The sequence below is a fragment of the Phaseolus vulgaris genome, chromosome 2 (assembly GCF_051622355.1).
Source record: "Phaseolus vulgaris cultivar YP4 chromosome 2, ASM5162235v1, whole genome shotgun sequence".
NCBI lineage: Eukaryota > Viridiplantae > Streptophyta > Magnoliopsida > Fabales > Fabaceae > Phaseolus > Phaseolus vulgaris.
The window spans coordinates 14499686-14513822 of NC_143499.1; the positions used below are offsets into that span (position 1 = coordinate 14499686).

Sequence of the window (14137 nt, forward strand, 5' to 3'; positions counted from 1 at the left end):
GGTATGAAATGTAGAATTTTGATAGTCTAAGTCAAGGACCAATTTTGGTAGGACAGAAGTGTGTGAGGGTGGTGTTATTTCATGAAAAAGAAAATTAGTTTCGTGAAAAACCATGTCCCTACTGACAAAAATAGTGTTGTCTTCAAGATCGTATAATTTGTAGCCTTTGTGATTAGGTGGATATCCAATAAAAACACATCGTCCAGTGCGAGGATCAAATCTGTGTTTGGGATTATTCACTATTGCATAACATAGGCTGTAAAAAATACGTAAATGTATAACAGATGGAAATTGGTTGTATAATAGTTGAAAGGGTGTTTTATCTGATAGAATGGGGGAAGGTAGGTCGTTAATGAGGTAAATCACAACTAAAACACAATCTCCCGAAAAACGAATAGGTAAATTAGACTGATAAAGAAGAGACCACGCAACTATGAGGACATGACGAAGTTTGCACTCAATCATCCCATTTTGTTGGGGGGTATAGACACATGTACGTTTGCATTCAATATCGTGATCAAGAAAAAACTGACATATGGAAAGAAATTTCGTATCATTATCTGTTCGGACGACTTTAACACGGATGTGGAATTATGTACATGTAAATGTGATGAAAGATTGTAGTAGACGTTGAGTATTTGATTTGTGTTGCATAAAAAAAACCCAAGTGCATCTAATGAAATCATCAACATGGTTAAAAAAAATCGTGCATTTGAATAAGTAGGTGATGTATGAGGAGCCCAAATATCGCAATGTAACAAATCAAATGGACGTTGTGTATTTATTGCACTGGAAGTAAAAGGCAGTCTAGTTTGTTTAGCAATGGGACATATATTGCAGTTATTATGAGCAGACATATTGAAAGAAAATAATAAAGATGCCAATTTTAAACGGGATGAAGATGGATGGCCAAATCTCATATGCTAGAGATTCATGTTGCTAGAAACATGAAAAGAGTCGGGCAATTTTTTTTAAAGGTTTCATGTAATAAACCTTGTTCACCCGAGCCAATTATCCTCCCCGTAACCAGATCTTGCAGGATACAACCATTTGGAAGTAAGACAATGCAACAAGTTAGAGCTTTAGTGAGTTTACTTGTTGAAATAAGATTTAAATGAAAAGAAGGGACACATAAAGAATGCTCTAATTTGATACCATGTTAAATTGGATGGTCCCTTTCGACGTGATTGGGATTGTTGTGCCTGTAGGAAGGTTTACCAAAGAAACTGGTGATGGAGTTGAATTAATAAATAATTCTGGATTTGAAACAATATGATCAATTGTGAAGACAAAATTTACTGAAGTATTAAAGTTCATGAGAAAACCTATTGCATTTGCGTAAACATCATGGTTAACCAAATTAATCATCGACAATTGTTGTTGTGTCTCTTCCTATATAATTAATGAATATGCCTGTCGAATGTTAGGCAAGGGAGACATCATCAAAATATTAGACCAGTTACCTTTATAGGTGTCATTGAGACTCATAAGAAATTGTGTGCTTTGATTTGATTACAAGGTGAGGATGAGCGATATGCGTCTAGCTCGTCCCAAAGGCTCTTGATTTTTATGTAATATGACAAAACAGACATTGTACCTTGAGTAATTGTGACAATGGCTTTCTGTATCAGAAAAATTGCATGAGTCATTGATTTACTCCATGTTCGGTAGTTTGAGTCATTCAATTTATTTGGGACAAGTAGGTGTCCGGATTGATCTGAATGATGTACATAGTATGAATTTGATATATCCATAAGTGCGTCTTTGGAGTTTTCGGCAGACATGGCTGTCGAGGAAAAATAAAAGGGTGAAAGAAGATTTTGTAGTCACTAGAAACGATGCTCTGATACCATGTCAAAATATTATGGAAAAGATATTTATGTATATTCATTCAACGCATGCCTACTGTTTATATACATTAGATTGGAGATATGTACTCCATATAATTTGCTACTCCATATGTTATGCCTATCTATCAACAATTACACCAAATTATTGTCTTATTTACATTGAAACACTTTCTATATACATCTATATGGAAAATATAATAATTCCAATAATCAAATAATTTTTAGTGCACATATTTAATGGTTTCTATTTTTTTAATATTTTATTTTATTTTATTTTTTCAAATGAGAATGTTTGACTCTAAATTTCAAGTGGCTCAATAGTGTAAACTCTTATTTTGGGTAACATGTGAAACTTATCCTTTTTATTTTATTTGACCCCTTAGTTTGTTTTATTTGAAGAACCTTTCTTTCTCTAAAAGGAAATTCCATTATCTAAAGTGTTTACCTCATTTGATATTCAGAAAGTTTACTTAGATTTCCATAGTTTTCTCTCTCTTATCACAACCTTCATTACACATTTTTATTTTTTGTTGTAGTGATTTCGTTCATCAGGAAATAAAATCCTCAATTTCATCAAATCAACACATTTAATTATTTTACGTTTTTTTATAATTATTTAATATTTATTCAATTGTTAGTTTGTACTTTAATTTAAATCTAATGTCTTTCTTGATATTTAACATTGAAAAAAGAAAAATATATATCATTTATTAAATTTTTGATAATACCACGTTTAATTCACTGTGATTTTTTTGGTAAAAGAATATTTAGTTACTATTTGAAACAATAAAGATAGAGATACGAGAATCGTATATACCTATCACCTGATGGGAATAAGAATGAGAGACAAAAAATTTATATATATTAAATATAACGACAGAAATATAAATATTTACTTTGAAATCTATAATCGCCTTATTGTCATCTTGATGGCAAAGGGTAATTATCTCCTTTAAAAAAAGTTTTTTATCTGTCTTATAAAAAAATACTTCATCATTCTCTCGTAACTAGTTTGATATTGGTAAAAAATAATTTTTTAAAATATAAACTTAGCCAAAAAATTATTTTAAAGTATAATTTAAATAAAAATTTCATAATAAAATATTAATGAAAATTAATTTGAATAAGTTGAACCATAAATTATATGTTTTAAAAAGTAATTTTTAAAAAAGTAATTTCAATTTCATAAGTCTAAATAAAAAATACATACATATAAATTAAATTCTAAATATTTTTTTCAATAATTAATATCTACATGTTATATCATTCTATCATCTGCCTCATAAATAAGTAAATAATTACTCGTTACCCGTAATTATCTATTAAAGATATATATTTAGTATCATAAAAATCTTCACTTGTGAAAATAGAATTTTTTTCCAATAACTACAAGTATGTCTTTAACACACTAATTTAGATTATTAGTGACACGTCATTCACTTGAGTCTTAAATTTTCATACCACTCTTACGTGACAAAATATTTCTTTTCTCACGATGTTAAAATTTTAAATCTCTAAAAAATTATTACATTCAAATTCAAGTCCTAAAAATAATATCACTAAGATCAATTATCGTATTTAAGATATTGTCCATTTTGAAAGTAAGTTCTTCGTCACGGTTTTGTCCTTAAAAGGTATCTCGGTGAGTTGGGGGATGAAGGAGTATATAAACTGTCATTTGTCTCAATTTCTAAGCGATGTGAAACTATATTGGCAGTATCGGAACATCGCTCCAGAGTTAAGGTCAATGGTAGTTTATATACTCATTTTTCCTCAACCCACCAAGACGTCTTTTAATGACAAAACTGTGATGGAGTACCGACCTCCAAAACGGACAATACCTCGAATGTGGTAATTGATCCTAATGTTGCTATCTCTCCAACTTAATGTTGTAACGAGTTATAAAAAGGTCATTCATTTATCAAAATTTGTATTTTTAGTACTTCAAAAATATTTAACCAATTTACTCTCTTAAATAAATTTTTTTTGTTTTTAGTATCTTGAATAATTTAAATGGCTAAACTTAATAATTAATTCATTACCATTTTCACGTAATTTGTATTATTATTTTACTCTAATAATCCAATGAAGAATGCAAATAATACACACAAATTATGAGAAAACTATGTGGAATAAAAATACTGTTTTACAATTATATAATAATGTAGAAAAATAATTAACCAATTAACTATTAAACTTAATTTCCTATGTTAGGCATAGAGAGTAAGAACACAGAATTTTTTTATGGATTAAGATTAATCAAACTTATTTAGGACTAAAATTGCAAATTGTAAAATAATTCAAAAAAATGTTTAGTCATGTGATTGTGACATAGGAGTAGTAATACAACAAGTCACAGTATGATAAATCATCAATTAACAATCCAAATTATTAACTTCAAAAAAATCTGTAGAAAATAAGATTGGTCAAATATTTTTTTAAAATAAAAATAGATAAAAATGAAGGATCAAAATATAATTAATATTTTTTAATAAAACAAGTAAAATAGTATATTTTCTACAAAAGGTTACGTTTATTGTAAGACTTTATTTGTTAATATAAATAGGTTTAAAATAATTTATTCACTTAAATTGGTAATTTATGTCTGAGGAAGCAATAATGAATATATCAAGATAGTTCCATTAAAATTTTGATGAAGATAAGTTCCTTTTTTTTTTACATTTGATTTTATTTTTCTTTAAGACTGGGAAGTTGTTCATTATATTTGTAGTTATCAACTATGAAAGGGGAGTCCAGTGGTGATTTAAACAAGTGTTGATCACTTGGATTGAAGTTTTGGAAATTCTCATAACTTGGTTGGAAGCTTTTGGGTATTAGAGACACTTTTCTTACACGATAAACTACCTCTAGGCACTATGAACTAATAACATATATGTATTCAATTAATGTGATTTACATGGTTTGGAATATGATGATGTTACATATTAAAGTGAAGTTTCCCTTTGTAATAGAATTAAATAAAGGTACGGTTTAATTGGAATATATCTTGAATTAATTTAGTTTGAAGTAGTCGATTTGAGTTTAAGGTAACTTATTGGAAAGATTGATTTCAAAATGGTTGTATTTTGATTAGTAAAGCATGTGAGGAGAGTTATAATTGATTAGATGAGTTATTCCATTTTTTAGTATTAATTAGTACTAATTTTTTTTTTATATCTCGCTTGAATATCAAGTTATTACTTGAGTGACACTTAAGCACTAAATAATAATTGCATTCATCAAACATGATCGTTAAGTGTTACTGTGATTATTCAATAAAAAATGTTAGTTGTTTAAGTTAAGGTTTGATGTTTGAAAGAGAGGTTTGAGACAATTTCTCTCTTATTTATGATGTATTTGGATTAGGGAGGAGATTTGTGATGATTGGAGGGAGTGAATTTGAAGTGATTTCACTACAAGAAAAAAAGATTTTAATGGAGGTTATTTAGCGGAGGTTAATATAACCCTAGGAACTGATTTAATTAATGAAGGTTTTTTTCTAAAACCTCAAGAAAATAATGAAGGTTTTCTAACCTTAGGTAAATTCCAAAGGTTTATTCTAAAACCTCAGCAAAATAATGGAGGTTTTTTTAACCTTCGTTAATTTTCAAAGGTTTATTCTAAAACCTTAGCAAAATAGCAGAGGTTTTTTTAACCTTCATTAATTTTCAAAGGTTTATTTTAAAACCTCCGTAAAATAACGGAGATTTTTTTAACATTCGTTAATTTCCAAAGGTTTATTTTAAAATTTTCACAAAATAACGGAGGATTTTTTAACTTTAGTTAATTTCCAAAGGTTTATTTTAAAACCTTTGCCAAATAGCGGAGATTTTTTTAACCTTCGTTAAATTCAAATGATTTATTCTAAAATCTCATCAAAATAATGAAGATTTTTTTAATTTTCATTAAGTTTAAAATATTTATTGTAAAAATCAATAAAATATTTTAGATTTTCTCAAATCTCAATAAATAAATATAATTATTTTTTTTATAAACAAATAATTAAAAATATAATTTTAATATATTTGATAACTAAATTCTTTAAAGTTTTTGTAATTATAGCATAATTTTCATTTAATAACTTTATATTATATTAAAATAATTTTATTTATCAATGCTTAATATAACTTTCAGAATAAATTTAATCAAGGGAAGTTTTTAAATATCAAAGGTTTATTTAATGAGGTTTATTTGAAAACCTCTGGAAAATTGTAGAGGTTTATTTGAAAACCTCCTATAAATGGCAGAGGTTTATTTGAAAACCTTGGTAAACTATTATAATTTTATTTCAAATTCTTTTTGTTTTTATCTTTTCCTTTCCTCTTCACTTCCGGTAGACCCTAAACCCGCCTTTCATTTCCATTTTCACTTTTCTTCACTCTCATTTTCGTCCAACTCTCACCTCACTCCCATTGCACATCACTGGACCTTTGATTCTACTGCTCCACAATGAAATGTGCTTCTGCTATTCCAGCACGGAACATGGTTCTGCTACTCCACCATGGAACTTGCTTCAACCTTCGCTCCACCTCAGAACCGCTTGTCTACAAAAAAGTGCAGGTATGTTCCGTGATTGGTGATGTGGTGTTTGTTATTTATTGATCTTGGAACCCTAATTTTTCGAATTAGTTTATTTTCGTCGTTAGTGCGTCGTTCTCGTCATTCTTTGTGGCTATGGTTTATGATTGAGGTTGTGGTCCGTGCTTCGTGCTTCGTCTTATACCAAACTTTGGGTTAGAGGGGAAGGAACAGAGGAACAAAATGATTGGTCCCTTGTTTAGTATCAATTAAGGGTAGAGAGGAAGAGAATTAAGCTGCTGAGTGCTTATGCTTTTTCATATTCAATCAGACTTACTGTTTATGCTTGGGATACTTTTGTGTCAATGTAGGGGGTTCTCCGATCTCAGTTACAAACAGCAAATGAAGATACTGAAACAAAGAATAGGTATGTCAGTCCTCTTTGTTTTCTATTTATTATTTATTATTGTTGTTATTATTCTTATTCTGTTATCGAGACATACAAAGCATTAGTCAACTTTTTTTTTTTCTAAAATCAATATTATCTGCATTTCAAGTTTCTAACTTCCAAATTCCACCTAAACATTGTCTATTAGTAGTTGAACTAAGAGCAGAACTTACTTACTATTCTATGGAGGTGATTTGTACTGTTCTCTAATTAGAATTAGAGTTTCACCTTGGTAATATGTATAATTATTTAATGTAAAGCTTTCTCCACATATTAACGAGGTGAAACTCCTATTCTAATTGAAGAACAACAGTTATTGAACCGTATGTAAGTCTTACCTTAAACCAGAGCAATTTGTTATAAGTACACTATCCATCTTTAGCATCCCTTTTAAGTTGAGTAATATTTTTGCTCTGCATTTCCTTTAAAGATCTTTTGGTCTTCTTTCTTCCAAACATGATAATTAAAGGCGATCCTAGTTCAAATCCATGTTTTCATCAAGAAATCCAGTTTTATTCTTATGATCAATTTGCTATTTCTTGGAAGAAAGTGAAAGTTGGAGCTGCTTGTTTCAAAATGAGTAAGGTGCTTATTGAAAAAATTATAACAATTCTCTGAATATGCTAAGCAACACACCAGAAGTTGTTTGGATATATAGCATTGTTTCTGCTAGTTTTATCATTCTAATTTGGTAATTTTAGCTTTATGTTTTATTATTTTAATTATTTTGTTCAGCTTTTAAAGCTTGTAAAACAAACTCTTTTGATAAAATTCAGAGCATGGTTTGTGAAGCAAAATCATGTAATTGTGATTTGCTGCAGCTATTCTCCAAAATATTTAACCAGTCTCAAAAGCAGAGTGTTGCAACAAAGTTCAAGGTAATTTTGTAGCATTTCTTGTGCTTAATAAAGATTCAAAAGAAATGACTAAGACTTGTTAAAGTAGATTTACACATGGTAATATAAACCTACTCTCCTGAAAATCAAATTATTGAATAACAAAGTACAGAAAGTATAAAGAGAAATAGTTAAGGGCAAAAATCTAAATAGTTTCATTCTTTTAGGTTCAATTGTTCAAGTTGATGCATTAGTTGGATAGCACCATGCCTCACTTTATTTGCTGCATAGCACCAAATATTCGCTGCATGAAACAACCGGCAATGTTCTTTCTCTCGTTTTCATCTTGCACTAGCTTCTCTTTAGGTTGTTATAATCTTCTTGGGTTGTTATTAATTTTTGGAGTTTTGTGGAAATGGGAAAGGGTTAAGTGTGTGAAGAAAGTTAAGAAATTTAAGATGGGTCACCACTCTTGCTGAACCAACAGAAGGTTAAAGGAAGATGAGAAGCTCATTAGATACATTACCACTCACGACTATGGTTGCTGGATTGAAGTTCCATTTGGGTCATTCTTCTACCAAACTTGGTTCTTCACAATCCGGTAATTGGATTTAAACCCTGTCTTTTTGTAATTCTGAATGCTTGTACTTATCAACTAGTGTATTGTCATTTCTTTCTGCTTTGCAAGATACTGTAGCAGTACACTGTTTTGTAATAGATATGAAATGGAGCACTACAGTTATATGACTGTGATGTGATTCTATGTTGCATTATCTGCTCACTCAGCATTGGCTATTGGATAAAAGTTATATCTAACCATATAATACAAGATTTTCTTCTAAAATTGGAAACTGTCTTACATGGCTTAATCAACATCAAAAAGTTCTTGTCAACTTCCTTAGCATGTTACTTGATATACCATATTGATAAGTAGTTAGTCTGCTTTGGATAATAGGTCAAATATTTGTCCAGCATAGTTCTACAGATTCAACACATGGCACAACCTCTTTCATCCTCTTTTAAGAGCCATGTTTCTTACAGTTTTAGTTTTCTAAATTATTTAATCACCTTGCACAACAAAACCATGACACTTGTAGTATGAAGACCAATTTTGAAAAACACTGATGAGATTCTTAATGTCCAGCCAGTGGAAACTGCTACTATTCAAAGCAGTACCATGCTTTGCTCTTGCATTTTCTGTCCAATTATGTCTTTCTTCTTTCTATTAAATAGGCATAACATGGTTATAGCTACCAACGCTATAAATTTTTTAAATTGATTAGTATGAGGATATTTGAAGAAACCATGGTATTAATGGTTCAAATTAATTGGAACATGATTAATCATACATAGTATGTTGCTAATTTTTTATATAACGAGGAAAGTAAGCAATTAGAAATTATGTAACTTATGTAACTTGCTAATTGATTTGAGACCTGTAGCACTAGTTATGTAACTTATTATAAAAGCAAACCAAAAGATTAATTTCTGGTTTAGATAATTACATTTTTTTTAAAGTTTTTATACATAAAAACATCATTATAGATTTTACTTATAACTTTTTTAGTCTTTACATACATTATTTAATTTCTTTTTAGGGTGTATAACTATAATAAAAATATGTAAATATTAAAATCATATGTATTTAAATATTAGCACAAAAAAGAAAAAAAAACGTTTTGAAGCTATGAAGATTTGAAAGGAAGTGTATCTTAGCTCATCCTTACATTAGGTATTTGGAACTCTACACTAGTTATATATAAGTACATGTAGTTACCGTATTAGATGACATTTTCCTTTGGCAATTGCTAATGTATCTTTCAAATGCTGAAACATATTTTTATTTTTTATTATTTAATTGATAATTAGTACGTTTTTCAGTAAAGGAAAGATTTGTTTTTACTATAATCCACATAATGATTGTATTTATAATATTATAATAATTTAGAGTATTATAAAAAAAAATTAAATAGCTTGTTTTATTTTTCAAATTTACATTTCTAATTGTGATACATGTTTATATTGTAGGTTTTTGATCAAAGAAGTGTGCCCACAAATTTTGGACATCAAGAGGAGCATACGTGATTGATGAAGAATTTAGTACATTATGGAAATGTTTTTTGACTTATTTTATGCTTTGTGAGCAATATGTTATGTTTTCATTTGTAGTACCTATTTGTCTTATATTGCTTCCTTGTAATTTTTTAACTCATATTTTGTGTTTAATTTGAATTTCAATGTGTTTACTTGATATATTTTGGTATACTTTTATAAATATTTTGATATATCTTGTCAATTGATGAATGTTATGTCCATTTATTTGTTTTATTTATTGAAAAATTACTTTAACAAACATAGATAAATAAATACAATAGGTGTAAATAATTGTGGTTTAAAAAACACATGAATGTCTAATTGATAAATGAATAAAATAAATAAAGTTTACGGAGGTTTTGAAACCTATGGTATTTTACGGAGGTTTTGAAACCTATGATATTTTACGAAGGTTTTGAAACCCATGATATTTTACGGAGGTTCTAAAACTTATGGTATTTTATGGAGGTTTTGAAACCCGTGGTATTTTATGGAGGTTTTGAAACCTGTGGTATTTTACGAAGGTTTTGAAACCTATGGTATTTTACGGAAGTTCTTAAACTCTTGTTATTTAACAGGGGTTCTGAAAGGCTTTTCCTGAGGTTTAAAAAAACCTCGGGGAACACGTTCCCCAGGGATGATTTAGCGAGGGAAATTGCAACCCTGGGTAAATGACTTAATGGAGGTTTTAACCCTAGGTAATGTAAAAATAAACCCCCGTTAAAACCATTTTTTCTTGTAGTGTTTGAGAGGAAAATTTGAAAAAAAATGAGGTTGTTTGAATTAAGGAGTGAATTTGTAGAACTTTATTAAGTTTGTGAGTGATTTGATGTGATGATTGTGAAAGAACTTTTAATTGTTTTAAAAGGTTTAAAATGTAAGTTTACAAATTTATCCTTATCTTTAAAAATATGAGATATTTTTGTGTAGATTTGAGTTAATTAAAATTTTGTAAATTATTTCTGGTACCCTTATATTAAAAAATTATTTTTAAAAAATTATATAATTATTAATGTGATGGAAGAGGCCCCAGCACCAATCCTTTGAGAGGCCACTAAAATGCTACATTGAGGCAATCACTAGAGTCATGGTCAAAGAGGGGTCAAGAAGACACATTTTTACATGTCATAGACTCTAGTGTGTGATAGTTCTTCTTACTTTTCTAGTCAAAGTAACATAGTTTAAGTCATTTTGTAAATGTGATGAAACATGCAAAGTGGTACTTAAAAGGCTAAACCTAAGTTTAATTAGAAATATCCATTTCTAAGTAAACTTAGGACCGGCCCATTTAACTAGACCTAATGGGCGTAAGTTCTAGACCAACCACACAAGGAAGGATTCTAGATTCTACCTCCATTTAGGCGTCACTTCTCCCATGTGCTCATGTCTCCCATGTGCTTCCATGTGCTCACACTTGCATGTAATTTGGCTAACATTTCATTTGTATTTGGCTCTTCAAATTCCAGCCATCCAATCCTATATAAGGAGGTGCTTGGCTTTCATTTTGTAAGATTATTTTGAGTATAGATATACTGCCAAATTTGTGCCATACATACTCCTTGCCTAAATCTCTCTAGATTTAGGGCCTTAATATTCAACTCTTCACCAACCAAAAGGAGCTGGCCGAACCTCTCCTATTTCCCTACCTATCATGCACCTACAAGGCTACCACACCTCCTAGGAGAGCCTTGATCCACCTACAACTCATTAAGCTTCCGCAAACCACCCAAAAACCGCAAAAGAGAATAGCTCAATGCCATCATTTGGTATCAGAGTTATGGTCTTCAAGAGATAAGTATCTCTTTTCATTCTTCTGCTTGAGTTCTTCTTATCTTCATGTTGTACATCTTTTGTTCAAGTTGTCTTGTTGTTTTACGTTTTTAATTTGATTTGGATGCTATTCTAAGCATTTCAATCGGTAGAATTGTTCAATTTGTGCTTGAGCATCTTATTTGCAATTTTGTGTAGGATTCCATGGTGAATTGTGTTGTTGTTTTTATTTTAGGATATTTGAGTCTTGCTTGAATTTCTATTTGGTTCATATGATGTGTTTGAGTCATTTTATTTTCTGGATCTATAAGTTTTGTCTAGTCATGTAATTCCAAAATTGTCAACAAATCTTAGTAGTACTTTTCTTGATTCATTTGTTTCTTGTTTTGATTTGAGTGCTTAATCTGAATTCTGTTTTGATTTGATCCTTTGGTGCATTTTTCCTTTTAGTTTGAATTCATATTTGTGTGCTAGATCCATACAAATTCCTATAACATTCATTCCATTGTGTTTTTGAAGTATCTCATTCTGTTTTTAATTCCAAATTTAGAATCCTCTGTTTTTAACCAATTCTGTTCTGACTGTTTTGTTTTATGAAAATTAAATACGTCAAAAGAAAATTATGAGATTCTGGATTTCAGTGTTTTGGAGTGTTAGCAAAAGAAGACAAAAAGAATCAGTTGAAAAAACAAAATAGAAAAAAAAAAGATAAATCACACAAAAAAATGTGCATTCTAGCGCTAGAACTAGCGATAATTGGGAACTATCACAATTAATTGGTGCATGTGCTTGGAGTGAAACCAACGCCAAAAGTTTGTTAAGACACTGAATTGTTTGTGTTTAAATTTTCAGAAGCAGATACAAAATAGCCAGCTTAGCATAAATCTTTAAAGTCACGCTTTCTGGATCACAATATTTTCAGTAGTGCTGTTTTGGTTTTTCAAATCAATTCTAGTGCCAATCTTTAGGTTCCTTTTGTGTGCCATCCTTTATTGAGTGCCTATTTTATTTGCTTGTCCAATTTCATTATGAACTCTTTCTAGTTGTGTCACATTATTAAATCCAATTGCAGTGGTGTTGTTTTTAAATTTTAATTGTTTCTTGCTTTCTTTTCTTGACCTCTAAATTTGTTGGTGGATAAATATCAATTGGTGCTTGTTGAGTGGGAATTGACTTGAGGAGAGTCTAGCTCTACTTGGTAGATACGGTTTTGGAGAATTTAATTGCTTAAATCATAAGAGGATCAAGGCAAGGGGCAGCAACAAACACAAATACCAAAATACACCATACACTTTGAAGGACACAACAAAGAAGAGTAACAACAAGTCAAAGAAGTGCCTTGCTGAAATTTAATTTGTGCAGTTTAATTTCTTTGCATTTCTTGAATTGTAATTACATTTTACTCTTGTTAATTAGTGGATTAATCACAAATTAGATGGTGAGTGTGTCTTCTAAGGCTCAAAGTGTCTAAGAAACCTCACCTAGGAACGACTAGCTTAAGCTCTAGTTTAGCCTTTGTTAATTATTTTTCCTTACGTCAATATTTGCTTAATTTTGCTTTAATTTGCTTATACTTATCTTTGTTTAATGCTTTGATAAATTGCTTTAGTTGTTAGATAGCTTTGCATTGTTTTCTTGCATAAAATTTGATTTCTCCATCCTCATTGTGTTCTAAGTGATTTACCTAAAGAAAGGATTGTGTGAAGATTTTGAGGGATAGTTTTTGGCTAAGGCAAGACTTGGTATTTAAGTAGTCCTTTGTGACTCACCTCTCTTACCTGGAAAACTACCTTCATTAACTTTCCTCTTCTTTCTTAAAGTAAAGCATTTCTACACACAAAGTTTTAGTCATGTCTTCTCACTCCTCTAAATCTATTGAAAGTGATGTGAAGTCCTTAAAATCTCTTTTGAAACAACTTGCAAAGGACGTTCAATTAATTTCATATAGACAATTGGAGAATGAGTCCAAAATCAATGAATTGACTAAAGCAAAGGATGAGAATTCTCAAAAATCAAAAAAATCACATACTCATGAATCTCACTCCAAAGATCATGATTCTCTAGGGGAGGAAAGTCTTAGAATCAATTATTACTATCAACCACCCCCTAGGAGAAGTAGAAGAAGAGAGCAAGAAAGCCCAAGGGAAGATAGGGTAGATCTACCTCATTTCTATGGTAAAGAAGATGTAGAAGTATACCTAGATTGGGAGATGAAGGTAGAGCAACTTTTTGCTTGCCATAGGGTGAGTGAAGAAAGGAAAGTACCCTTAGCCACCCTTAGCTTTCAAGGAAATGCCATGTATTGGTGGACCTCTCTAGAGAGAGATAGACGTCTTCATAGGGAGCCTTCCATAGAATATTGGAATGACCTTAGGGGAGCCCTAAGACGTCGCCACATACCTTCCTACTACAATAGGGAGTTAATGGACAAGCTCCAAAGACTCCAACAAAGAAATATGAGTGTGGAAGAGTATAGGCAAAAAATGGAGCTTTACATGATGAGAGCCTCTATTAGAGAGGAAGAGGTCACCACCATAGCAAGGTTCCTAAGTGGGCTCAATCTTGAGATAAGGGATAGGGTTGAACTTCTCCCCTATCAAGACTTGAATGATTTGGTTCAA

The 14137-nt window shown here is 30.4% G+C and overlaps 1 protein-coding gene across 8 annotated transcripts; it reads left to right on the forward strand.

Moving 5' to 3' along the window:
* Positions 1–6136: 6136 nt before the first annotated feature.
* On the forward strand, positions 6137–9903 carry LOC137810760 (uncharacterized). 8 transcript variants are annotated; one of them, XR_016518462.1, is made up of 5 exons: positions 6137–6410; positions 6740–6795; positions 7593–7694; positions 8077–8253; positions 9681–9903. XR_016518462.1 is itself a non-coding variant. In XM_068612180.2 (4 exons), exons 1-4 carry the CDS (start codon positions 6300–6302, stop codon positions 7896–7898), a joined length of 288 nt encoding a protein of 95 aa, XP_068468281.1. In that variant the 5' UTR covers positions 6137–6299; the 3' UTR covers positions 7899–8399. The 8 variants fall into 8 exon arrangements, 4 of the variants coding, with proteins under 4 accessions (XP_068468281.1, XP_090154433.1, XP_068468282.1 ...); XR_016518463.1 differs by lacking the exon at positions 7593–7694 and having other exon boundaries at positions 7880–8253; XM_068612180.2 differs by lacking the exon at positions 9681–9903 and having other exon boundaries at positions 7880–8399.
* Positions 9904–14137: the final 4234 nt, after the last annotated feature.